The sequence below is a fragment of the Motacilla alba genome, chromosome 3 (assembly GCF_015832195.1).
Source record: "Motacilla alba alba isolate MOTALB_02 chromosome 3, Motacilla_alba_V1.0_pri, whole genome shotgun sequence".
NCBI classification, from domain to species: domain Eukaryota; kingdom Metazoa; phylum Chordata; class Aves; order Passeriformes; family Motacillidae; genus Motacilla; species Motacilla alba.
In genome coordinates this window covers 96,783,281-96,807,802 of record NC_052018.1, presented here as the reverse complement: position 1 = coordinate 96,807,802, position 24,522 = coordinate 96,783,281, and the positions used below count along the sequence as shown (strand labels likewise).

At 42.5% G+C, this 24,522-nt stretch overlaps 1 protein-coding gene across 2 annotated transcripts in view; it reads right to left on the bottom strand.

The window, feature by feature from the left end:
- Positions 1-670: 670 nt before the first annotated feature.
- Positions 671-24,522, bottom strand: part of PCSK2 (proprotein convertase subtilisin/kexin type 2) — a 106,462-nt gene continuing 82,610 nt past the window's right edge. For both annotated transcript variants that reach the window (XM_038131349.1, XM_038131348.1), the window contains 4 exons: positions 9,065-9,280; positions 7,755-7,855; positions 4,964-5,191; positions 671-1,217 (listed from right to left, as the gene is read on the bottom strand). In XM_038131349.1, the coding sequence (XP_037987277.1) occupies positions 731-1,217; positions 4,964-5,191; positions 7,755-7,855; positions 9,065-9,280 (1,032 nt within the window). In that variant the 3' untranslated portion in view covers positions 671-730. The remainder of the gene's footprint in view (positions 1,218-4,963; positions 5,192-7,754; positions 7,856-9,064; positions 9,281-24,522) is intronic.

Here is a 24,522-nt window from a genome sequence, read left to right as displayed (position 1 = left end):
TTCTAGGAGGCCCTGACCCGGTTTGCAAATCACTTCTCCCTGCTATCCAGCTTTGGCATCACTTTGCTTTCCTTATTGCATATCTGTTGATCCATCCTGTAGCTGAAGTGTGTATGTAGTGTAACTGTAGTATGAAATAAAACTCTCAAACTAATTGGATTTCTGCCAATCAGATTGGTGGATTTTCCTTATCTCTGGATTAGTTCTTTTTGTGGGGTCTAGTGGTACTTTGGTTGAATCCAATGGAGGAAGTCCCATTGAAGTCAGTGACGCAGAAGGAGCATGTTCAAAGACCTCTCCAGACAACCTCTTTGTGGTTCCCTCTCTCTCAGTCATTTTTTAAAAATGCGCTCAATTATCACCAACTTCCAGTGTTAAAATTCACTCTTTTTTAATACAAACATTTATCACAGAAATATGAAGGGAAAAGCCATTAACTTCTTTGCAGTTTTTTACCTATTTGTATGACACAAAAGAAAAATCATCATTTACAGTCACAAACTGTACATAGTATTTGGTGGGAGTACATTTTGTGCTTTGGAGATAAAAAATGGACTGCTTCAGTGACAATTAAATTATTATTGACGAGATATAAGACTTTAAAATCAAGAAAGGGTGATAATTTGTTTACAGAGACAATCATTGTAATACATCTAACACAGAGGTTTGGATAGTAGAACGGTGAGTAGAGGGGTCTGGGGAAGGAAAGACACTGTCATGCAACACAGCACTACTTCTTGCTCAGTATACTCTTCAGGCTTCTCTCCACTGCTTCATCTAACTCTTCTTCCAGCTCTTCCTTCTTGGACATGGCCAGCTTGGACTGATAATCTTTTACAATTTGGTCTATGTATGGTGCACTCTGAGTCCCATGCAGCATCAGTGTCCACTCCTTCAGCACACCCCGCTGGGACTGGCTGCCAACAAACCCAATCTCCAGAGCCCAGGTGCCTCGGGGGTCTTCTCCCCAAGTGTGAGTCGTCATGAAAGGCCATTTGTCAAAACCCACCTTGGAGTCATCATCCCTGGGGCGCCGGCTCAGCAAAATGGACTTTGTTCCCATTGGTGAGGTCATGTTGATGTTGAGGTCTCCTCGCCGAGTGGAATTCACAGTTATAACCGCCTGCACGTGTTCAAGGTACCGGACAAAGTTCTCCTTCCCCTCACACGCATCAGTTGTCAGTGTGAGTAACAGTTTGCCACTTGGTGGTATCTTTCTGTGGGTCAAAAGATAATTAAGGAAATTAAAACCGTACAATATGGCTTATGCTAAAACTACTGGGTTTAAGTGCCTCACAGAAAAACATTGTATGATTTTACTTATTAATACATGAAGAAGTAAGGAAATAAGAGTCAGAAAGCAAATGTTCTCATTTTAGAAAATTATACCAAAACCTTAATTTGAAAATAATTATGAAATGTACACCTACAGAAAGAGAGAAGTAATAAAATTTTAGAAGGACATACTGCTTTTTAAGGATTAACATTAATGGTTGTCTTTACTTATCACTCCTATATTGGGTAATTGCATAATAATGTGCTTACTCACATTATTATGTAAAAGAACCATGAGTAGTCAGTCATGTCAGTTTCCATAAATGACAGCAGTAAATGGCTCTCTGGTGTTGGAGGAACCAATTGCACAGAATTTCAGTGCAGTCACATTAAAGCTTATGTCCTTGTTCTGCTTTGGAAACCAGCACAAGCGTGGGATGCTGGAGTCGGCTCATTTGAAAAGTAGTTTTCCACAAAGATTTCCATCCTTGAACAGCTCCCATACATGAGTACATACACCAAGGAAAGAAGCTGCACATGTTTACTGAGTTATCAAAGTGCTGTCAGGCCCAGGGGAAGGCCAAGGCTGTAAAGTGCCTTCTAAACCTGTTGGGGTCAGGATGCAACTTCAATTACCCACTGCCTCAGAAACTGGCTGGCAAAATACATGGAAAATGTAAAAATGCTCTACATCTTCACCGTCATTGTTCTTTGAGCAGTGTGACATTTTCCTTTGTCTAAAAGAAATATTTGAAAGACAAGAAATACAGCAATCATTACAAAAGGGACAAAGTCACAAAAGACTCCAGTCACTTTGTCATTATCTTGTCTTCCAGTGGCTTCTCCCTGACCTTAGTTGTGCAAATTGAGAATCTTACACTGTGGTAATGAATACCTTCTTTTCAAAAGAAATCAGTCCCAGCTTTTTCCCTCTGCTAATGGAATTCCACATTCTTTAGAGACCAGTGAAAGCATTTCACTCAAGCCTAGCTTCCAGGAATTTTCTTCTTCTTCAGATGAGCTCCAGATATTACACTTGGTATATCACTAAGTGGCTCAGGCTAGTCTCAGTCCCCCTTTCATAGAGTATTACCTTCTTGGAGGTACTTGTAGAGCAAAACGTCATTTAAATCGAGATCCTCAAGGCATTTAAACACTTACCTTAAACTGAAAAACCTGTGTTGTTCTCAGTATTATGGAGCAGAAGTTGGCATAACATAAATATTGTATAGCTAAAACATTTGAGTATCTAATATAATACCCTTGAGATACTTATTTTACATGCCAAAGCACAGGAAAAATGCACTACATGCAGACAGAGGTGAAGGGTTATAATTTCACAGTTGCCATGTGCTTGCAGTTTCTCTGCATGGGAAGCCTCACTCTCAACTCAATCTGAATTCATGTTGTCTCACAGCCTTTTCACACAGTGGACAAAGGTTTGTCAAACACTGCTTCATTCCCAGAGATGTGACAAGTGGTTTATCTCCTTCAGTTAATGAGGAGGGACATGACAGTATGAGTCTTTTCTTCCTGTCCAGACTAAAGCCCAAAGAAACAAGAGCAATGTGTTCCCACTTAGATCTACTCTGCAGAAGGCCTGACAGCTGCAAACAGCTTTTCTCTCCATCTTCTCAAGTACTGCAGTGCAAAAGCTCTCTCAGCTCTCTAAAAACACAAGAAAAGGCTTCCTCTATTTCCCCCTTTCCTATTAACTAGAATCAAATAGTCTCTGCTTCACTAGACTAATTATTGTAGTCTAGGTGAATTTTCCTAAAGAAACAAAAAGAAACAGGGTTAATGGAAAAAGCCTGACACAAAGGTGAAGAAGAGAAAGTGGATTTTCCACAGCCTTACCATGTGACACTACCCAACTTGTGTGTGTGTGTGTGTGTATATATATATGTGTATATATATATATAGTATGTCCATGGCATAGTAGCCAGTGGGAGATTATATATAGTATATCCACTTTTTTATGTGTGGTACCTAGTGGGAGATGAGCAGAGGGAGCTCCTGTGTGCTCCTGTTCCTCAGTTAATGGACTATATTTTCTTAAAATTTTGTATTTCCCTAAACCAGCCAGAACCCTTGTCAGGAAAAGTTCCTGCTGCTAACAAATGTTTCTGTTTTAAATACTGATTGCTTTCAGCACACTGTATATTATGTCTGTTAATTATTTGCCAGCCTTTTGCTTAATTGACAATGCTGCTGTAAAACACACGTCCATATCAACTACTCACCTTCATAAATCTATACCAAATACATATGTTATGTATACAAATATCTATACTTAAATAAAAATACAGAGAATATATATATATATATATACAGATAGATAGATAGATAAAACATTGCTTCAGCAAGCCAAACTTAAAGAACAGTTTCACTGTTCTGGAGATGCTGGGACTTAGCTAGCTATTTTTTTTTTACAGTGCAATTCAAAAATGTACATGTTGCACTTCATAATGCTGGGACTTAGCTAGCTATTTTTTTTACAGTGCAATTCAAAAAATGTACATGTTGCACTTCATAATGCTTATCATCTCCCGTCAGTGACATTTTCATTGGGGAACACAAATATTACAGTAGTGCTGTTAATATATAGATGTGTCAGGCAATTGACAGGGGGGCACCCTTACAGCCTACAGAAATAAATGTTCTCCTCTAGGATGATTCCCATTTCAGTAAATGGAGCTGCCCTAAGATAAATGAGATTATTGTGCATTTAATTATTAATAAAATAGAGATATCCAAAAACTAGCTTTGGTATTCTCATTTGTTTTTTACCTGTGAGTATGCATAGGACAGATAAATTAAAACTCAGAGCTCAGCTGTAGAACCTTGAATCATGCAAATTCAATTTGCAAGGTTGGGGGAAAATTCTCTCTTTCCCTGGCTGAGCTATGTGCTAGAGTGGCATCCTGGTTTGTTTTCTTTTTCCAACAGAATAATGTTCCCTTCAAAAATGGCACTGAAAGGTCAAATTTCAAATGGTGTAGATATAATTTAGGCCATTATTAAGTTAGTATTTCAATTACTTAAATTAAACTAAAGCTGTTGTAGTCAATTAGTATTCATTCATTCATTCATTTGTTGACTCACTCACTTTAGCACATAAAGGTAATCAGAAAATAACCAGACTACCTACCCTGAAATTAGAGAATTGAAGAGCTTAAAGCAAGTGCAATTAAATGCTGCAGTGCTCAGTGCTGATACCTGTAGATGATTGTTTCAGTCTTCTGGAAATAAAATTGTCTGCTGAAGAATCTCAAAATGAGATATGACCTGGCTGATAGGTATGTCATGTGGCAGCAGTTTATGTAATTTACAGGACCAGTCTCCCAGATTTTCATTTGGGGATAGGCCCTTTATTCACTGAAACTTTAGCACAAACATACCTGCGAGTGCCCAAGAGAAATGGATGTTGCTATTAACACTACTGGCACTAGCATATAGGATGGGCTATAGAATGTACTGCTCCAGCAAGCCAGGAACTGAAAGATCATATAGTTTCATCAAGCATTGTTGATAAAAAATGTTTTATCAACTTATTACTGGTAATGTTTCTTAGGAAACAAAAAACCCCATAAAGTTTCTTTAACTGTCTTTGTCAACATAATTTTATGCTTGCAGTCTCCCAGATGCCTGGAAGAAGCCAAACACATCCACCAGACTATTCACTTACTCAGGTTCCTGTATTGACCCTCCAACACAATGGAATCTCTCAGGAACAGTCTTCCAGTCTTTTGCCATCTTAACCATGGCTCCTGCATCTAGGACACCATAGCCAAACAAATGGTTGAACTCCAGCCCAACGCCATTCCTACGCCACCTGTGAACCTCATCATGAAGCTGGTTCCTCTTGGAGGTGAGCACTGTCAGATGCTGCATGTCTCTCCATGTCAGATGCAAACTGTGGAAGTGCAACATGCAAAACAAACATTACAGTATTTCCAAGCAGATATTAAAGAAAAACTGAAAAGCTTGAGTAAGGCTTTAGGTAAAGTTTGCTTCTATGAATAACACTGAAATTGTAACTACACACATATCAGTAACAAAGCTTCTATTGATCTCAGTGGGAATAAGAATAGGTTTGAAGTATATAGTACTTTTCCAAATATTTTCCAAATATGTTCTCCAAAGTTACAAAACCACTTCTGATTAAAAATAACTTCTTTTAACTAGACATTATAGATCCAAGATGCAATTTTTAAACTAATAAAATGAGTAAGATATTATACCAGATCCTGAAAGAAATGCAAAAAATTCAAGGTTTATAAAAAAATTTCACCTAGCTTTCCTCTTAGATCTTGCCCCCTTTTTCTTGCCTGCTCCTCCTGCTTTTCCCATGGACCTTCCAAGATTCCCCCCGCAGAAGCCCTAATCTGATGAAGCTGATGAGCTCTAACGATCCAGGTGTTAGTAATGTCAGGATTCTGTGACTATGGATATATGGGCTGTGGGTGGCTGCAGCTTTGCAGTATCAGGTATGGTAGAGGTTTTTCACTCATGTTATATTAGCATGGATGGATGCAGTGAAGTAACATTTGCCTAGCTGCAATGGTTATTTTTCATCATCTCTTGTCTTCCTAGATATACAGTGATTATGAAAACAGGAAGGGGACCTATTATTCTAAAAAGCTTTAGAACCGACATTCTAATTCTACATAACTAAAGCTATACCAGCAGTTTTATTATGAACTCTTTCAACATCACAATATGTCTGATTCAAACCATCAGCCTAAAAGGATGTGCTTCTCAGCTTCCTGTGCCCCGAGTAATAAGCATATGTGCATGCTGAACGTACACCAGAATAGCCAATTACTGTAATTCCCCCAAGGTGACACAAGACAGCTGAAAAGAAGATATCACTTGCATCATTCTTATTGAGATCTTTTAAGAGCTTGCTACGTATCTTAAAGCTGTACTTTCGATTTCATAGATTGGTCAGGTTTGAGAGACATGTCAGTCCCATACTGTGTATGAGCTGATAGATATAATGCAGGCAAGAACAGGCTTCATGGGAGATTGTCAGTGATTCCTGGCAAGGCTCATCCAGGATAGTTCTGCACAATACAATTCAATACAGCCAGAAGGATATGGGAGACACTGACAATTCCTTCTCTCTCCTCCTGCCTTCTCAGCAAAGCCTAGAAATTCTAGCACAAGACAGGGGTATTAAGTCTAATTCCTATTCATTATAATGGGAGAGTAATTCCAGTCTTTATGGGTAGCTCAAATGAAGAAGAATGATAAGTATTACTGAGATATTTAGGTTCCAGTCCAGTTTAAACATTCAGTGGTCAGAAAATTCATTAAACATTTACATTTTTATGGCCATATTAATATTTTATATAGTGGCTGTCCCTCTGAATGAATTTGATAGTAGAAGGAATGATCATCCAAAGCTAAACATTTGGCATGTGTTTTACATTTATAAAACCTGAAAAATGAGACTTGGACCAAGTCATGTTCTGAGCATGATAGCCATTGCTCTGTTAATGTAAACTTGGCCTCTTCTCACAAATCATCATTATTCTGCACTGTTGAAGGAAAGTATGCACATAGTACTCACTTCATGCCGTGGTTACAGCAACTGAAGCTCTGTAACTAAGCAAATGTTGCCTCAGTTCATGAAAAAAAATAACATGAAGTAAAAAGGTGGTATAAGTTATTGAAAGGAAAACTTTTCCTAATCAATAGAGAAGATAATGATTTCAAGATATAAAAATGGTTCCAGTGTCAGGAATGCCACGGAGATGGTAAACAGACAATGGATATTTATTCCTTCATGTAACAGAGCAACTACACAGCACAGAAGCAAGCTAGCAGCAATGGGTTAAGAAAACAAAGAAAACATTCCATACCACCATTGCAAAAAAAAAAATTGGGGAATTGATTGACTGATTGTTACTGGATGACCTAGGTGCCAAATACAGACAATTTGAAAAAGAGTTAGACAACATCAAGGAAGATCAATCTGCCTATGGCTATTAAACAGAAGAGACCTGCTGTCTCTAGAAATCATGGATTGACAAGGCTCTTGTTGAAAACTCACTCTTAATCCCCATTCCTAAGCATCTGTCATTGCAGACAGTATTCTGGCTCAAGATGAACTCCTGTCTCATATTACAGGGTCATTCTTTTATTTTTATAGGCTGGGCATTTCACAGAGGACATGAGGGGAAATTAAATAATCTTTTCCTCCAAACAGTGCTAGAGAAGTCTAATCCCCAGACGCAGAGGATGCGGAGGACACAGAGAGCCAGACAGCCAGAATACATCTGCCATGCAACTTTGGCAAGGCTGTTGCTCCATCTGCAAATCAACATGCACGTCACTACTGTACAAGGTGGCTTTTTAGCTAGTTATTGCAGCCTCATGCCACAGCCAGCCAACTGAAATGATGAACACCAACAAACAAATCACAGGCCCTCTCCTCTCTAGAGGTCATGAGGAATTTCTCAACAGCATACTTAGCCTCCAGGGCCAGGGCGAACACTCCGGCTGCTTCAGGGGCAGCTGCAGATGTGCCTGAATGACGCAGGGTACAGTTGCCATACAAATCTGTTGTAGCCTGCAATGATATTAGATGTAATTAATGAAACCAGCTATCCCATTTTTGTTGCAGCTACAGACTCAGAAAAATACAGAAAGTGAAGTTTGTGCCCTTGCTCTTTCATTGTGTTCATGCCCATGCTCTGTTCTCTTTTCTGGAAGAGTGTATCAATTTAAAACCATAGTGAGACACATTTAGAGCATAAATGAAAAAGCAAGTTGTCAGGTAGTAAACCAGTGGTCATTATCACTTAGAACCCATCTATTTATTACAAACACAGTTTAACCAAAGGCCTTAAATTCCTTTCTGATTATCAAAAAGACTTGAAACTAGAATTGTTAACAGTAATGAGCTTTTTAACATTTGTCCAACTCCGAGACCAGCAGCAGCACCAGGCTGCTGTCTTCTGTGCAGATTAGTCACTAGCAGAGACCAGAAGAAAACCTCAGAAATGCATTTTATGGCAATAATTACAAAGATGCCACAGATTATTTTGGCTGGTATCATCACAGAGCTGATTGAAGACAGAAACCAGTGCTACTGCATTTGGGCATTTATGATTGCACAGTGTGTCTTGGGGATTAGAGACAGTGCCATGGAAAATGTACAACAGCTTTTTGCAAAAACTAACCTTGAGTCAGTATGCCTGCATTGTCCACTCTGTAAACTGAACTAAGTCCTGGCTAGTCTGAAGGTGGTGAAGAGCAGTGATCACTACAGTGATCCCAAATACAACTGAACAGAACCTGCCTGTCTTCTAGCTGTAGGTATGGCCCTGCAGCAACAGCAGGCTCTGGTAATCTGAACGCCCATATGTCCTCTGTGGGTGACTAAATGTCATTCTGCTCTGTGCTGCTTGTACAGCAGAAGTCTGCCAGTACAAGTAAATATGATCTCACATGTTACCTTAGATTTTTACAGAGACCTTTTGTCACACTGTCCTCCAGAAAGGGGGCAACTGAACTTTGTAATCTGGTTTCTGATAAAGGAAAGCACCAACTTTCCTTTGAAGCTCTAAAAGATGAAAGATCATTGCTGTTCTCAGTAAAAATCCCACATCATCTCAGCTGACAATTTTGGCACCTCACATACTGCAAATGAGAAAATATTCATCTCAACAAAGAACCATCTGCTGCTCCAAAGTACACAGAGTTGGAATAGGTCATGCGAATAGACATACATCATGCACAAAGACAGCAACAGCAGCACAATAGTATCAGGACTCACCACACCAGCCTCTGGATTTCTCTTCCTCCCATTACTAAAGGTGGAGGCTAAGGTTGAAGAGCAGCTTTCATCATACAGAGCTGTCCTTCCATCATTTATGGCAGAATTGATGGAGATTGTCCACATGCTCGATGCATAGCCATCGCAGTTACAGTCATCGTAGCTGCCTCCATCTCCAGAGGCCCAGACATAGATGCTGCCTTTTCCACCCCGGCCCTGTGAGAGGTGAAAATCGACCCTCTGGAGTTAAACAGCAAATAGGAGATAGCAGCAACTTTAAACTTCTGAAGTGCTCAGGCCAGAACAACAGGCCTGAGCCACAGCTGACTTAGATGAATCCTGAAAATCATGTAACAGATACTGTCTATGTTAGCCATTTAACAAAAGAACCTTGCATACAGACTGACCAAGCTGCTTTAATGTGAAACCGGCTGCTTTAAAAACTTTCACATGACCTTGTGTTAATAAATGTATCATTTTAAGAAACCTCCCTAACTGACATCACCAGATATTTATTTGCAAGAAACCCCTATCTCCACCACGGCCTGGGCTCTGGCCAAGACCTGTTCCCTGTTGGTTGGGAAGTGTGTTATAAAAGCTGGAACGCCCCATTTGCAGTGACTTTGGAGACCTCACTTAAGAGTGAACGCACTTCTAGGACCTCCCAGTTCCCTGGAAAGTTCTCCAAATTGCCACTGCAACAGACCCAGCGACTGTGGGCTCTGGATGATGGTAAAGTATTTAGGCAATTGGTAATGTATCTTTCTCAATCACTATTCTCTCTCTCTCATACAGTACTGATTAGGTGCATTATCTTGCTTGTTTGTTTGTTGCTGAAGCCAAGTGCATAGTAAGCTTATTGTTTTATTAAATGTATTATTTTGCCTCTATGTTGCCTCAGTAAAATAAGACCATTCTTTATTGGTGTCTGTGTCCTTTAAATCGCCCCCATCAATTGGCAAAACAACTGCACATCAAATTGTAAAGCTGAACATCTATAAAGGAGAAATATGGTACAAATAAAATATACATGAAGCTTCAGCTGTGATACACAGACCTATGCAGGTTATTAAATCCAGGTAAATGGCAGCCAAAGCCAGTTGTGCAACCTTGTGTACACAAAGCACTTCCATTTATCACCTGGTTTGCTTCACACCCTGAAGGCTCCTGTGGGACATGCCAAGACATTTTATGGATTCATTAGCATTTATGTCATGGTCTAAGTGCCATGAGGAAAAGTGTTTTAAAAGGGATAGGTCATCTCACAGGCTAGGTTTGTAAGATCCAGTTAGGTTCAGACAATGGCTAAAAAGCTCTACCAGCACCTTTTTCTCTCAATACATTTCTTTTTCCAAAGGTATGATTGGCTCAGAGTTGATTGTCTGACAAACCAGCTTCTACTTTTAAGGAGAAAATAAAGCTATGAGGCCATACAAATAATCTACAGAAAAACAGCCCAGCAATTATGTTGAGACGGACAGGACCGACTGAAACTGAAGGGCCACTATAAAGGCTTGCCATTAATTAAATGACAGAAATCCATACCCTCTCCCCGACTTCCAGATAGGCAGGTAGTGGGAAGGGATCAACTTAGCTCCTTCTAATTCCATAATCAGAAAGAAGTAGGAGCTGCCTGAAGAGAGTCAGATGTAAGAACTTCAACTCTCAGGCAAAGATCAGTGCTATGGAACTCAAAACTCAGATCTCTAACTGATTCCAGCACAGCCACCATTCCTCTCTATGTTTAGTTCAAGTAATCCAACATTTACTTCCAAGAGCACCAGAAGTCTGCAAGGCTGGAATTGAACACGCTGTTTAGATGCACTGAGCAAAAGACTAAAAAATTTCTTTTGGTCTTCTCACTGCCCAGCATGAAATGGAAGTTAATGAATATACAAACTTAGTAATCTGCAGTGGCATTTTAATAAGGAACCTTTTCAGTCAGGATTTTAAATCAAATCTGAGTTCCCAGCAGTAGCTTCTATTTTTCATTGCACCCCACTGAACAGAGCAACCTCATTATTTCAAGCACTTTAGTGAGCTGCATTATAATCCACTGAATTGCACAGCAGGATTGCTGGCACTGGGATATGTAACATCTCAGGACAGAGATTTTCATAATAAAGGTAATGACTATGAAAAAGCTCACTGAAATCCATCTAAGAACTTCCACAAAAGCCTGGTATAAGTCGCATTTTAAGGGAGGAGGATACTCTTGGAAAAATATGTAATTTAAAAACAAAATAATGCTAGCATTTATTTTAAAAATAAAAATCAGTAGAACAAGACCAGTTGTGCCTTTTTTCTCTTGGACTTTTTCCATATCCCACCTATTGCTCTGACTGCCATTAGTTTACAGGCCCCAGACCTGGTCTTTGGACTGCCTTCAGAGGCTACATCCTAATCTTGCCACCACCATGCCCACGTACACCACCACACCACTTTGCAACCCTCTACCTGCTATGGACAGCCTCAGTCCCAAAAAAGCAGATGGCTGTCCAACACAGAAAGCAGGTGGCAGGAGTAGGATGCTTATCATATATGGACCTATTCTTAAACAATCTCCTTTCTTGTCATTTGAAAGGGAAACACTTCAATTTCATGTGAGAAATTCACTAAAGTGCTAACATGAATTTAACCTCTGCAGTGTCCAGCACAGAGAAAAAAACTTAGCCCTGCTCAGCAGGACTGTTCTGTGCCGCCAAGCATTTTACCCCATAAATGGGACTTGTAACAGAATGGCAGAAAATGCATGTAACAGATTGTTGGTGTGAAGCAAGGGGAATTTACAAAGGAACTGAAACTCTGGGATGGGATTTATGCATGCAATTGCTGTAACTTTGAGAATAGCCTCAGGATATTGCTTTTCACAGGAGTCATATTCATAAGTGGGTCTTAGTGTTAAAACCTACAACTTAATACTCTAATTTCAATTGCCTTTCCTTCCTAGCCAGGACTGGAAAGATGAGCAAACACTGCTGGAATAAACTAACAGCAGCCTAACTGCATTATTTGTTACAATGCTTAGGACTTGTTGCTCACATGTCACACAGTCAGACCCCACAGCAGGACTGCCTGCACAGGCAAGCTGTTTGGTGGCTGTTCTCAGGTGTGGGAACCCAGGACATCCCTCTGGGTGCCCTGGATGGCCAGAGCCGCTGGCAGGGGGCTCTGAGACCCTGGCATGCAGCCAAAGACATGTGGGGTTTTGATCTTAGCCTGTGGAGCAAATTACCAACTCTGCATGAAGAATTACAAGCCACACACAAAAGTTTAGGTATTGTAGTAGAAGTAGTCACGAAGTGAAAGGAAGGATTTTTGAGTGCTGTACAGGGGGGTTTTAAGCCTTGTATGCAGGGGTCCAAGTTTGTACATGGGGGTCAGGAGTTCTAAGATGGAGGGACTTGGGTGTGCCCTGTCCTTCTTTCTCCTTCCTAACCTCCATGTCTTTGGTGATGTTGGCACTCACAGATTGGTTTAGAGTAGAAAGTCACTATTCAATATAGATGATAGGCATTGGGGAAAAAGTATAAACACGTAACATGTAATGTATGATATAAAAGATAGCACCAGCTCCCTGGGAGGGCAGTGTGCCTTTGTCTGACCTGCTGAACGGGCCACAGCAGTTCAGGAAAAGAATCTTTTAGATAACCAACAATAAACAACCTTGAGACCGGACAACAGAAGACTACTGAGTCTTTCTTCGAAGGCACGGGTTGCAGGAGAGACTTTCCCGTCTTTCGGGGTCACCCCAATCCGGGGCACGAGACCCCAGCAACTGACATCTGCTGGGGGGGCTGGAGACCTGACAACTGGCATCCCTTGGGTCGACCGGCTGATGCAAAGAGACAAAACCATCAGACGACCTCCAACCCCAATCCGGGAAGAAGGCACACTCTAAAGCTCCAGGGAGAGGGAGCAGAGAGCCTGAGACAAAACATCCTGACCTTCACCAAGACAAATTGTCTCGAGAGCAGCCCGGTGAGGAGGAAAACCAGAAACACGCGACTGGGATTTCCCACCTGAAAACTGCTGGACAGGGACCAGGATCATCTCCGGACCGACCTCGTGCTGATTCAGCTTTTGGTGAGAACAGTCAAAATTAAGAACATGGGGGAAGCTTATTCCCAGGAACAACTCAGGGAGATTAATGGACACCTTTATCATTTAGCAACAGGGAAAGAAAAAAAGGCCTTGAAACTTTTGGCTCCAGAGAGAGTAATGCTGGAGGCAATTTCGCGGAGTGCCACAGGGGCTACCTGTCATCAGCAGGCAGCAGAAATGACTCCCACAAGTCAGGGGGGAGGGATGCCTTCTTGCCATCCACAAGAGAGGGAATCGTCTAGCCATCCACAGACGAGATTTGCTCTTATGAAATTAGGAGGAACAGAAATGACTCTCACCAAAAAGGTGGGGGGGAATTGTTATCACCTTCAGGACCTACAAGGTCTCCCGTCACAGCTCTTCCAGTCGCAGGAAAGCGCGGCTTAGAGGACTGGGATTTCGCCTTCTTTGTGGCTTGTTCCCCAGGATCACAGAGACCAATGCGAAGTGTCGCCACAGAGGCGATGGCAGGATGGGGGGCAGAGAAAATCGCAGGACCGGAGAAGGAGCTGCTTCTCGGCGGCTGGCACAGAACCCATGCTGAAGTGGCACTGGTCAGCCGGCAGCCGGGGGGGCCCGCACAGGCAGCTGTGGGGGTTGCGGAGGCTGGCGGGGGGGTCACAGAGGCAGCGAGGGCAGGCACAGCAGCATCAGCGGCGGCGGCAGCGAGCGCATGCGCGGTGCCGGTGGCGGCGGTGGGAAGCATGCATGCGGCGGTTGCACATTCTGAGGGTCCCGTGACGTGCGCCATGGCGAGAGCCCACGTGGCCGCAGAGACGGCCGCCCAACAGGCACAGGGGGACCGCTCCCACACTGCAGCGGTCGTGCTGGCAAGGAAGCCGACTGAGACAGAGCAGAGAACCGCGGCAGATGCTTGTCCAGGAACGGCAGCGCCAGTGCGCGCGCGCCTGTCGGTGAAACGAAACCCGGAGGCCAAGTCGGGGAGGGGCATCTCGCATGTTGCAGATGCGAAATGGGCACAGACGGGGTGGGAATCATGCGCTCGGGTTGTGGACGTTGGCATGGAGCCAGGGGAGACGGATCCCGGTGGGCAGCAAAGCAGGGCAGGCATGGTGGACCCTGAGTGGAATCCGAGCAGCGTGGGTGTCAGGCACGGGCAGAGACGGGGCAAGGTCAGGGCGGAGATGTCCTTCAAGGTACCACTCTGTCAGAGTTGCTAGGCAACCGCAGCAGCCAGAACTCCAAGCAGGCTTTTGAGGAAAAACAGGTCTGGAAACTTTTCCAAGGGCAGGATGAGAAACTTCTGAGAATTTTCACAGTGCTTTATCCAGTTTTTCAACAGGGTCAACTCCAGAAAAAGAAAAAATGCAGCAGATGTTATGTGGGGCAATTCAGTTCTTCCACAGGCAGGTTCCACAGAAGTGATGGCAACAGCATTTGCCAGAGGACCATGATTCAGATGCAGAAGACATGGACAATGCTACAAGTGCAGAGCTCCATGTTCCAGTCGAACAAAGTTTTATATGAGTTGAATTTCTAAATGGGTCTTTTCATATCAGTCATTTCTTGGGTTTTTATTACTTTTCTACTGTGAAAAATGCTTCCTAGGGAGACAAAACATCATATAAAGAGTCTGTGGGGTCATCAGCTGATTTCCCAATGGTTCAGAGTTTTAGGGATTGTTGGTATTGAGTTTGTAACCTTTGTTATTTTTGATTTTTATAAGTAATAATGATAAATAATGATGCTTGTTGATGTTATATGAATGCTTTAAAAAGACTGTCTTGTGATAAAAATTATTATTAAGGTATTGTTATAGTATTTACAGCCGGCTTTCATGTCTTTGTGTGGTAATCTTTTATCTCTTTTGTGATCATCTGCAAGACACATGTCTCTTTAGGATCCTGTCTTTTGATTTCTTAACTACTCACATGTTTTTGGGTTTTTCTATCCAGATTGCCAGTCTCATGGTTTTCTTCAGTCATTATTACAGAAGTACTTCAGCAGAAAGTTCAGTTGTAACATTAAGTTCTTGGTTTTTTGGGTTTCAATTTTGTATTAGGTAGTCAGTCTTTCATTCAGCTGCACTTCTTTCACTCTCAGTGTCCAGATCCAGGTTCACAATCCTGACTGTGACCAAATTCAGATCTCTGAAGAAGAGGTTTGTTGTGTTTGAAGAATCCCTATCATGTTATTTCATGGTGTGAATGGTTTCTAACCCTAAGGTTTCTTATTCATAACTGTTGTTTTTAAGAGTCTTGTTTTAGAATAGGTTAAGTGATACCCACCAATTAGAGTTCAAGCTCTGGCCAAGCTTTAGCTCTACTTGGTGGAGTGATTGACAATCAACCCAGAAGTTTTCTGCATCAAAGAGTATTCAAGTCCTTTTGACTTGGCAATTTGACCATATATGACAGCTGAGCTGGTTTTCAAAGGGAGCTTGGAGAAACATGAATCCGGACATGATTTCTTCAATCTTCTGTTGTTTTAAGGTTCATCAGCTGTTGCAGACTCTGGGATGACAGTCCAATGTTGTGGTGCTTGATAACTGTGTGATTTCACATGTGCTGTTGATTGTCTGTGTTATTTGGTTGATTTCTAATTACTGTTGTATTGCATTTCTCTATGCAATTTTGCAAAACAACAGATCAAGGTTTCATTTTCACATCAAGACCCATTCTTCATCTCTGGGATTTTGAGAGGATCCTCCAGTCCCTGCGGGGACGTGGATTTGTTTGTGTTTTAATAGGTACAAAGTCCAGGTGGATTTCAATGAAGAACGTGAAACTCCATCAAGTGCAAGAAAACGCTGAGCACTCGACAAGCAGAGAAGAAGACACACAGGTGTGGACTGCACAGAGATTCCAAACCTTCTGCTTCACCAGTCCACAGAAGATTGCAGACTTTGGGTTTCTGCATGGGTGTGGGAATCAGAGATATTGTAGAAAATTTGTTAGATTATAGTTTTTACATTTTGATAGGGCTTGTAATTCTTCTGCTCATTCAGCCATGCATTCTTCAGTGCATATGGCAGGCCATGAATAAGGCTGCCAAAGACGTGCTTTTGGTGCAAAGAGAAGGGGGAGATGTGGGAACCCAGGACATCCCTCTGGGTGCCCTGGATGGCCAGAGCCGCTGGCAGGGGGATCTGAGACCCTGGCATGCAGCCAAAGACACGTGGGGTTTTGATCTTAGCCTGTGGAGCAAATTACCAACTCTGCATGAAGAATTACAAGCCACACACAAAAGTTTAGGTATTGTAGTAGAAGTAGTCATGAAGTGAAAGGAAGGATTTTTGAGTGCTGTACAGGGGGGTTTTAAGCCTTGTATGCAGGGGTCCAAGTTTTGTACATGGGGGTCAGGAGTTCTAAGATGGAGGGATTTGGGTGTGCCCTGTCCTTCTTTCTCCTTCCTAACCTCCATGTCTTTGGTGATGTTGGCATTCACAGATTGGTTTAGAGTAGAAAGTCACTATTCAATATAGATGATAGGCATTGGGGAAAAAGTATAAACATGTAACACGTAATGTATGATATAAAAGATGGCACCAGCTCCCTGGGAGGGCAATGTGCCTTTGTCTGACCTGCTGAACGGGCCACAGCAGTTCAGGAAAAGAATCTTTTAGATAACCAACAATAAACAACCTTGAGACCGGACAACAGAAGACTACTGAGTCTTTCTTCGAAGGCACGGGTTGCAGGAGAGACTTTCCTGTCTTTCGGGGTCACCCCAATCCGGGGCACGAGACCCCACAACTGGCGCCCAACGTGCAGCAAAGAACCCCGCACTCAGGCATCGTGTTGTTTACCAGGAAGAAATATATGGCTTCAGGAGAAGTGAATTTTCAATTCTCTGGATAGTAGTAGTAATAAAACTGATCTAGTCCTGATTTAGTGGGTGGCATCCCTGCTCATGGCACAGGAGGGGTTCAAGAATTGGATGTCCTTTATGGTCCGCTCCTACTCAAAGCACTCTATGATAAACCAGAAAAAAAACTCAGTTGCATTAACTAAACATCATATTTAAAGTGAACTGAAAGCTCCTATTTGCATCTCAAACTTATGTGATCCTAAAAAATGTTACTAGTGTGACTCAAGCTGCTGTACATGTGGACCAAAAACAGGACTGATGAAGGCAATAGTAACATAGACTGTAACCACCAGAGGCAGGCTGAAGGAAGAGTCAGGAAGAACACAACACCAGCAAGGTTGTAAGATACGTTTTAAAGAGTATCTTTCCTCCAGACTCCTGTAGAAACCTGTTCATTCCCTGCAAAAGTGATGCATGGCCTGGCACTCACCCTTCTGAGCCATCTGAAGATATATCTCACTCAGAGCTGAAAACGGATAATGGTGCATTTAATACCAGCCCAAGAGAGGCCCAGTTCTCAATTCAGGCTGAACCAGAATTAAATTTTTGGCAAGGCTATATGTTTAGTAATTCACAGACAGTTCCTGTGAAGTCATCTTTAGGAAAAGAGCAGGTTTTCTATTTCCAGTGTCCTTAGTGGGAAGCTGCACTATAAGGAAAAAAATCCCTGGGAAATACTCTTACCCCTTTTTCTCATCTTCCACAAGTGCATAATCCCAGATAAATATCTTTTGTGAACTACCTTGCAAAAGTGAGCTGGCAGAAGATTTCAGCCTTTCTCACTTTATGTAACTTCAGGCATATCTTAAAGGATGTTTCTCCCCCTTGTTGTTCTCTTCATTCATTATGCCTGCTGGGCTAGTACCTGAGCCAGTGTTTCCTGAAGTGTTGATTGGTTGATGCATAGCCACCTAGTGTTGCAGCCTGAATAACTGCTATTAAAGTCCAGGGTAAGGAAGCAAAAAGGGCTTTTTCATAATATCAAAAGATATTTAATTCAGGCACGTAGTGAGATCTTTAGAGTCCCAAAGCACACACATGTGGACGGTCCAGGTTCCCCTCTCTGGAGGAGCCCCCGGGGTGACCCTGGTCTCTGGGCAGTACTAAGATAAGGGCCAATCAGGGGATAGGAACAGAGTAGCTCAGGGACACAGGAACAGACAGGAACAGGGGAAGGAACCAATGGGGTCTTATCAGCTTTCAAGGGAAGCTTCTTGTGTTTCCCCAACCCAGGGGATGCCCCCCAGGGTCTCCACAACTTCCTATTTTGATATTATTAAGAAAACTTCTCTGAAGGATCTACTGAATCAACACAAAATGACAAAAAGAAATAAAAGCACTCATAAGGCAATTTTCAAAATGCAATCAATTCTGAGTCCCCAGTTCCAAACAGATTTTCTGAGAGCTGGCAGGAGGCATGTGGGGTTTGCTTAGTACGGTTTATCAGGAAACTGAGTCAGGAGAAGGTTCCTTCAGCAGGGACTGGTTCTCTGTCACCTGTGGCAGTGTTGCTGGTTGTGATAGACCCTGTACAAGGTAGTGTAGGTGGTGGTGTGCCTGTTGGAAACTCTAAATAGAAATCATTAACTTTCAAGAAAAAGATGGTTACTTTAGGAAAACTTTCCTTTCTTTCCCTCGCCATCATGCTCTCTCTAGTATTAGAAAGGAACTCTGGGGAAAAGGATTAGTGGAGGGAGACCATGGGAGAGAGGAAAGGGAGGTAGGAATTTGTGGGAACATAAAGAAAGGGTAACAGGACAATGGAAAGGAAAAGGGGAAAGTGGGAGGGAGGTAGGGATGCCACAGGAATTGGAGAAAGGTATTAGAAGAAGTGGGACTTACCCAATTGGAAGGTTCAGTCATTATGGATGTGGACAGCTCGTTGGTGTTCTGTGCTCTTTTGGATTTTAGGCTGTTGCTGGGGCTTGATGGCCGTTGTTTTTTGGTTCTATTTCCTTGGTAGGTGTGTGGAGGACTTCTGTGACGTGGATAGTATTTTGCAGGTTTGCAGTCTGGTGCATGTTTACTACCTTGCACTGGAACTCCACCAGGTCCTGTCACATCAGCTGCTTGGGGGCCTTTTCTTTCTTGTATTCCACAATTTCTCCATCTCTAGACTGTGGAGGTATTTCCTGGGGTTACTCTTTTTTATAGCAGTCTGATGAACACACACATCTTCTTTGTTATCATTCTGGGTTATGAAACCGTATTTGTTTTTTACATTGAACCATTTCACTGTCCCCAAAACATTCATGGCAAGGACTTTTTTACCTTTGCCAGTGGGTTTGTGTTTGTGTTGGTGGTGCTGGACGTGTGGCTGGTGCTAGTGCGCTGCGGTTAGAATTTCGTCCCACTCCCAGCGCTGGCAGCCGCTCTGAGGCTCGGCCTCTTCTCCTTCTCGGATGTCTGTCTCAGCTGGTGCCTGTGGGCGCTGCTGGCGTGGGGCTCCCAGAGCAGCGACGGTGGGCCGTGGGGCAGCGGTTTCGCTGCCAGGACTGCAGCTCTGAGCCATCCCTTGGTGGGTCTGTCTGCCCGCCCTGCAACAGCGGCGCCCCGGGCCCACCAATCTCACCCACGTGCCCTTCGCCCCTGTGCAGCGGGCTACGATGGGGTGGGCTAGGCAGCGAGTATCAGCCAGCTCGCTCTGGCCATGCGGAGCAGCAGCGGGGAGGCCGCAGGGTTTCGCGGGGGCAGCTGGGCACCCCCCAGGTGTGAGGGGGGACGGCTCTCACCACTCGTGCCGCATCTCGCGGTACTATAGCAACCAAGGTAAACACGTCTGTGGGAGGAGGCATGAAAACCAGAGGGCGGAAAGGCGGACCCTGCGGCTCCAACCATGCGGTCTCTGCCATGTTGAGCAGGAGAATGTGACTATGCAGCTGCGGACATGCGGTGAGAGCCAACTTGGGCAGCCGGAGTAAAGACGGGAGAACCTGGAGGAGTCTTTCCTTGCGACAGGGGAGGAGGTGCAGGGGCACAAAGAGGGGAACATGGATGTGATAGATGATATGTATAAATTCGTGCTGAAATACAGTAATCTCGCCTGATGAAAATCCTGGCATACCAAAGGAGAGTTCTGGGAAATTCCCTCTGATGAGATTACAGGGATATGCACCAAGATCCTAGCCTGAATATTTGTCTCCAGAAATGTTGATTCCAGAGGATTATTCGTCTGACCAAACTGCACCAATATGCATTCGATATGCATCATCGATAACATAAATATGTGTATCCTAGAATGTATATTGCAGGAGATTTTCCTCTAACAAAGTTAATTACTTACGTAGTTTTAATACTAGGGAAACTCAGCAAGAGTGGCAGCAAGAAAAGAAAAACTACATGAATATGCTAAAAGGATAAGATCAATGATGAGAAAGCAAAAAAACCTCCCCAACAACAGAATTCTGTCTTAGTTTTTAACTTTTCCCAAAGTACTTCCAAAAATTCATTGGTTAGGAATGAGTGACATGAAATAAAACGAAAATGCTTAATTAGCCAGTGTACAAAACACTTCAATTCCCCCTCTGAAAAACGAAAGTTTTCTTGAATAAAAGCATTTTTAAGGTGGAGGTTAATAAATAGATGAGATTAGTGCTAACTAAATTGTAATTATATCAATATTTTGGGAAAATAATTGGGAAAAGTATATATGTGATTAGTGTCATGAAGCAGATGGGTGTTTTCATAGATGATACATGCGAGAAACAGGATGCAGGTGAAGAGATACATGGAATAAATAAACTCCACAACCAGATACAGTTATGAAGTAGGTATATATGTCAGCGCCCGGCACAAGCAAGATAGCTCTTGTGAAAACTTGTGCCCCGAGCTTCAGTCTGTCCCACATCTTTATTCACAAAAGTATTCCATATGCAATACACTGCACAACTTTTCCATGCATATTCAACCCCTGGCCCTGCCTGTTCTCGCCTCGTATGGTAATCAGATCCACGCCCTTCTGGGCATGCGTTGTTTGCTGTGGTGGTCACACGGGGGTCTCTGGTGATCTCTGAGGCTGAAAATTGTGGTCTTCCTCATGACTGAACTTTTGAACTTTTCTCCTTTGCACATCCGATATTGGTCCCTTGGTGCTTATCTGAGTACGTCTGTTGTCTGTCGGCCTTGATTAGCTTGGAGACAGACGAGTTCCTTTATCTGGGCTTTTTGTATCTCTTGGTCTTTTCTGGTATTGTTCTTTATGCAAGAAACTTCAGAAATTTGCATTTTCCTATGCCCTTTGTACCATGGCAGAGGTTTGTTAAGTAAAAAGGTTAAAATTCAACACATAGTTCTACAGGCTAAACTTTAAATGCTTAATTCATATTACTAATTCAAGTGAACTCCAAAAGTCTGTATTTTACAAGAAATTGGGATTGACAAAAGTTAGGGAGACTCCTGTTATGAATAGAGTCAAAATTCATAAAATAATAAATGTTATAGTGAATGTAATATAATTATAAGTGTGAAGTATGATATAAAAAAGTTAGAAATAGTTACAGGAATTAAGAAGTTGAATTTTACCATGAGGAATCTTGTCTGGGCATGTTTTAAAGAAACCAAGGAAAAGCAGCCTGCAAGATTGGGAAACCGACCAACACACACATACCACACAGAAGAACTACATTTACATGTGAAGTAAAAACAGTAGCACAGAGTTCCGAGGTTTTTAGTTGAGTAAAGAATTACGCCATCAGCAGCACACCTGGCTGCTGACGACCGGAGGGAGGGGTACAATACTGTCAAGGAAAATCCATTCAGGCTTGTAATCTGTTTCTGGGAAATCTCTTAACATATAAGAGATTTCCAGTAAGGGACTGTTTGACTTGTATATCTCCCCAGACATAGAGTTTTGTGTATTGCAAATACGGTTCTTTTGAGTTCTGTCTAGCACAAGACAAGAAGTCGATGAATTATTCCCAAGACATCAAGAACTGGACCATCCTTCATCTGATAGCTTTATCCTGGACCGGAGAAGCTTTTTGGACTTACTTGATTAAGAAAAGGACAAAGGACATCCTGGCCTGCAGCAAGAAAAAGAGTATAAGAACTGAACTCAAAATCGCAGTGGTGTGCCGCTCCACTCTGAGGCAACCAGGGCTCAGAGCTGCACAGCGTGTCACCCAGGGTCTATTCCCGGGCTAGACTCTGTCCGATTTGTGGCTGACCTAGATTTTGTCATTCGATCGTGAAATAAATTTTATATGTTGTTATTTTATCATAATTTGGCTCTTACAAATTATTGTTTTGATTTGATTGGCAATTTCATTCATAACACTCCCAAGCCAGAATTGGCATCAAGACGAAGTGAAGACAACTTCCAGAGTAGGACTGACCTTGAGAAGAATAAAGCTGGGACAATTCCAGACAAGGAGTCTAAAATACTGGTCTTATCTATAAAATAATAAAGCTTAATTGGAACCTAGTGCTTACTTACATAACACAAAGCTTAATGTGCACACACCACTTGCCAGGTTATTCAGAGGACAGCAAGGAAGACTGTCGGCCTTCCTCCAAGAAGACCACCAAAGAGCTAAAAGACCCCTTAGCAACAATGGGAGCATGCACTCTGCAGTATAGTGACGTGGATTTCAAGAATCGAAAATAGGAGGAGATTTACAGGAAAACACTGATGAATATGTATTAGCATACAGTATATAAGTTATGTTTGGATACTTTTGCCTTTGTACATAAGGCAGGGTGGGAGCCCTCCCCGTACCCCGATTAATCAGTTTTTGCTTATGATTTATCTGAAACACTGCCAAATTTCTTTTCCTAACTACTGGATTATATTAGATTGTATTATAAAATTGCTGCTCAATTAAAAACTGCTGCTAAATTTTAAGTTTGTGAATTATTAAATTAGAGATATAGGACCTCATTTATAACAAGGTAAACTTCTTATTCTGCATGGGTGACTGCTATTTCCATCTTAACCCAGTCTCTTCCCAACACCCGAGAGTAAAAGGAGGAAGGAACCAAAATTTCAAACTCACCACACTGGGGTAAAAAAACCCCAATTCTCAGGGTGGTCTAGTGCAGATGTTTTCTAGGAGAAGAGGTCTCTGTTCAGAGCACCATTTGTGCAGCCTGAATAGCTGCTAGTAAAGTCCAGGGTAAGGAAGAAAAAAGGGCCTTTGCATAATATCCACAGATGTTTAATTCAGCCGTGCGGTGAGATGTCTAATAGAGTCCCAAGCAAACACATGTGGAGGGTTTTTATTTCTTTTTGTCATTTTGTGTTGATTCAGTAGATCCTTCAGAGAAGTTTTCTTAATAATATCAAAATAGGAAGTTGTGGAGACCCTGGGGGGCATCCCCTGGGTTGGGGAAACACAAGAAGCTTCCCTTGAAAGCTGATAAGACCCCATTGGCTCCTTCCCCTGTTCCTGTCTGTTCCTGTGTCCCTGAGCTACTCTGTCCCTATCCCCTGATTGGCCCTTATCTTAGTACTGCCCAGAGACCAGGGTCACCCCGGGGGCTCCTCCAGAGAGGGGAACCTGGACCATCCACATGTGTGTGCTTTGGGACTCTAAAGATCTCACTACGTGCCTGAATTAAATATCTTTTGATATTATGAAAAAGCCCTTTTTGCTTCCTTACCCTGGACTTTACTAGCAGCTATTCAGGCTGCAACAACCTACTGCAGAGGTGGCTATGCAGTGCAAGCCAGCTGGAGGCAGTGAGTCCTTGACATCCCTGATCTGCTGCCCATTTTTTTTATTGCCAGGATTTTCTGGAGCCTGCCCACATGTTTCTGCATCCCTGACATCTCTCACTCCATTATTAGATTCTTAATAGAGCAGTCTGGTAGCCTGTGACTTCTTGGATCCTTTCGCTCCTTTCCTATACTGATGACTTGGGCACTGTTAAAAATGTAAAGCAAAATCTAGGCAGAAACACATTTCTGACAGCCAGACAAGCAACCTTGATTTAATCTTAGAGATACCTCAGAGAAAACATAGCAGGAAACATACTTGGATTGCCAAAGTTTGCTACCACACAGGTTCAGGGGCACAGCTACCCTGTTTGAGCTGAATGCCTTTGCACTTCTCCTACATCCAGTTCCTTCCAAAAGCCTGGAGATGCTGAACTGTAACCCTGGAAAAACCCAGCGTAAGCCATGCAGTTCAGGTCAGAAGAAACAGCAACAGGGTTATCCTCTCAAATTCACCACTGATGAAGTCCCTGTCCCTTCCCTGCTGGCCTAACCTTCTGGTGGTATTCAACAGTGGAAGAGGAAAGGCTGTTTTGGCAGGAGCAAGAACTCAATTCAACACTTTGCTACTGTGGAGAGGATAACTATCACTTGGAGCCTTAAATACCAATAACTGAAGCTGGAAAGAACTGGACTCATGAAATGGCAAATAAGAAATGTTTACTGGACACTACACTAAAAACAGGATGTACCATAAAATATAAGTGGAATTAGTTCTTGACCTAAGTTGCCTTTTCCTGTTTAAGATGACAGCTGATACAATTCTGGATGTAAGATACTAGAGAACAGAAAGTCTCTATTTAAGAGA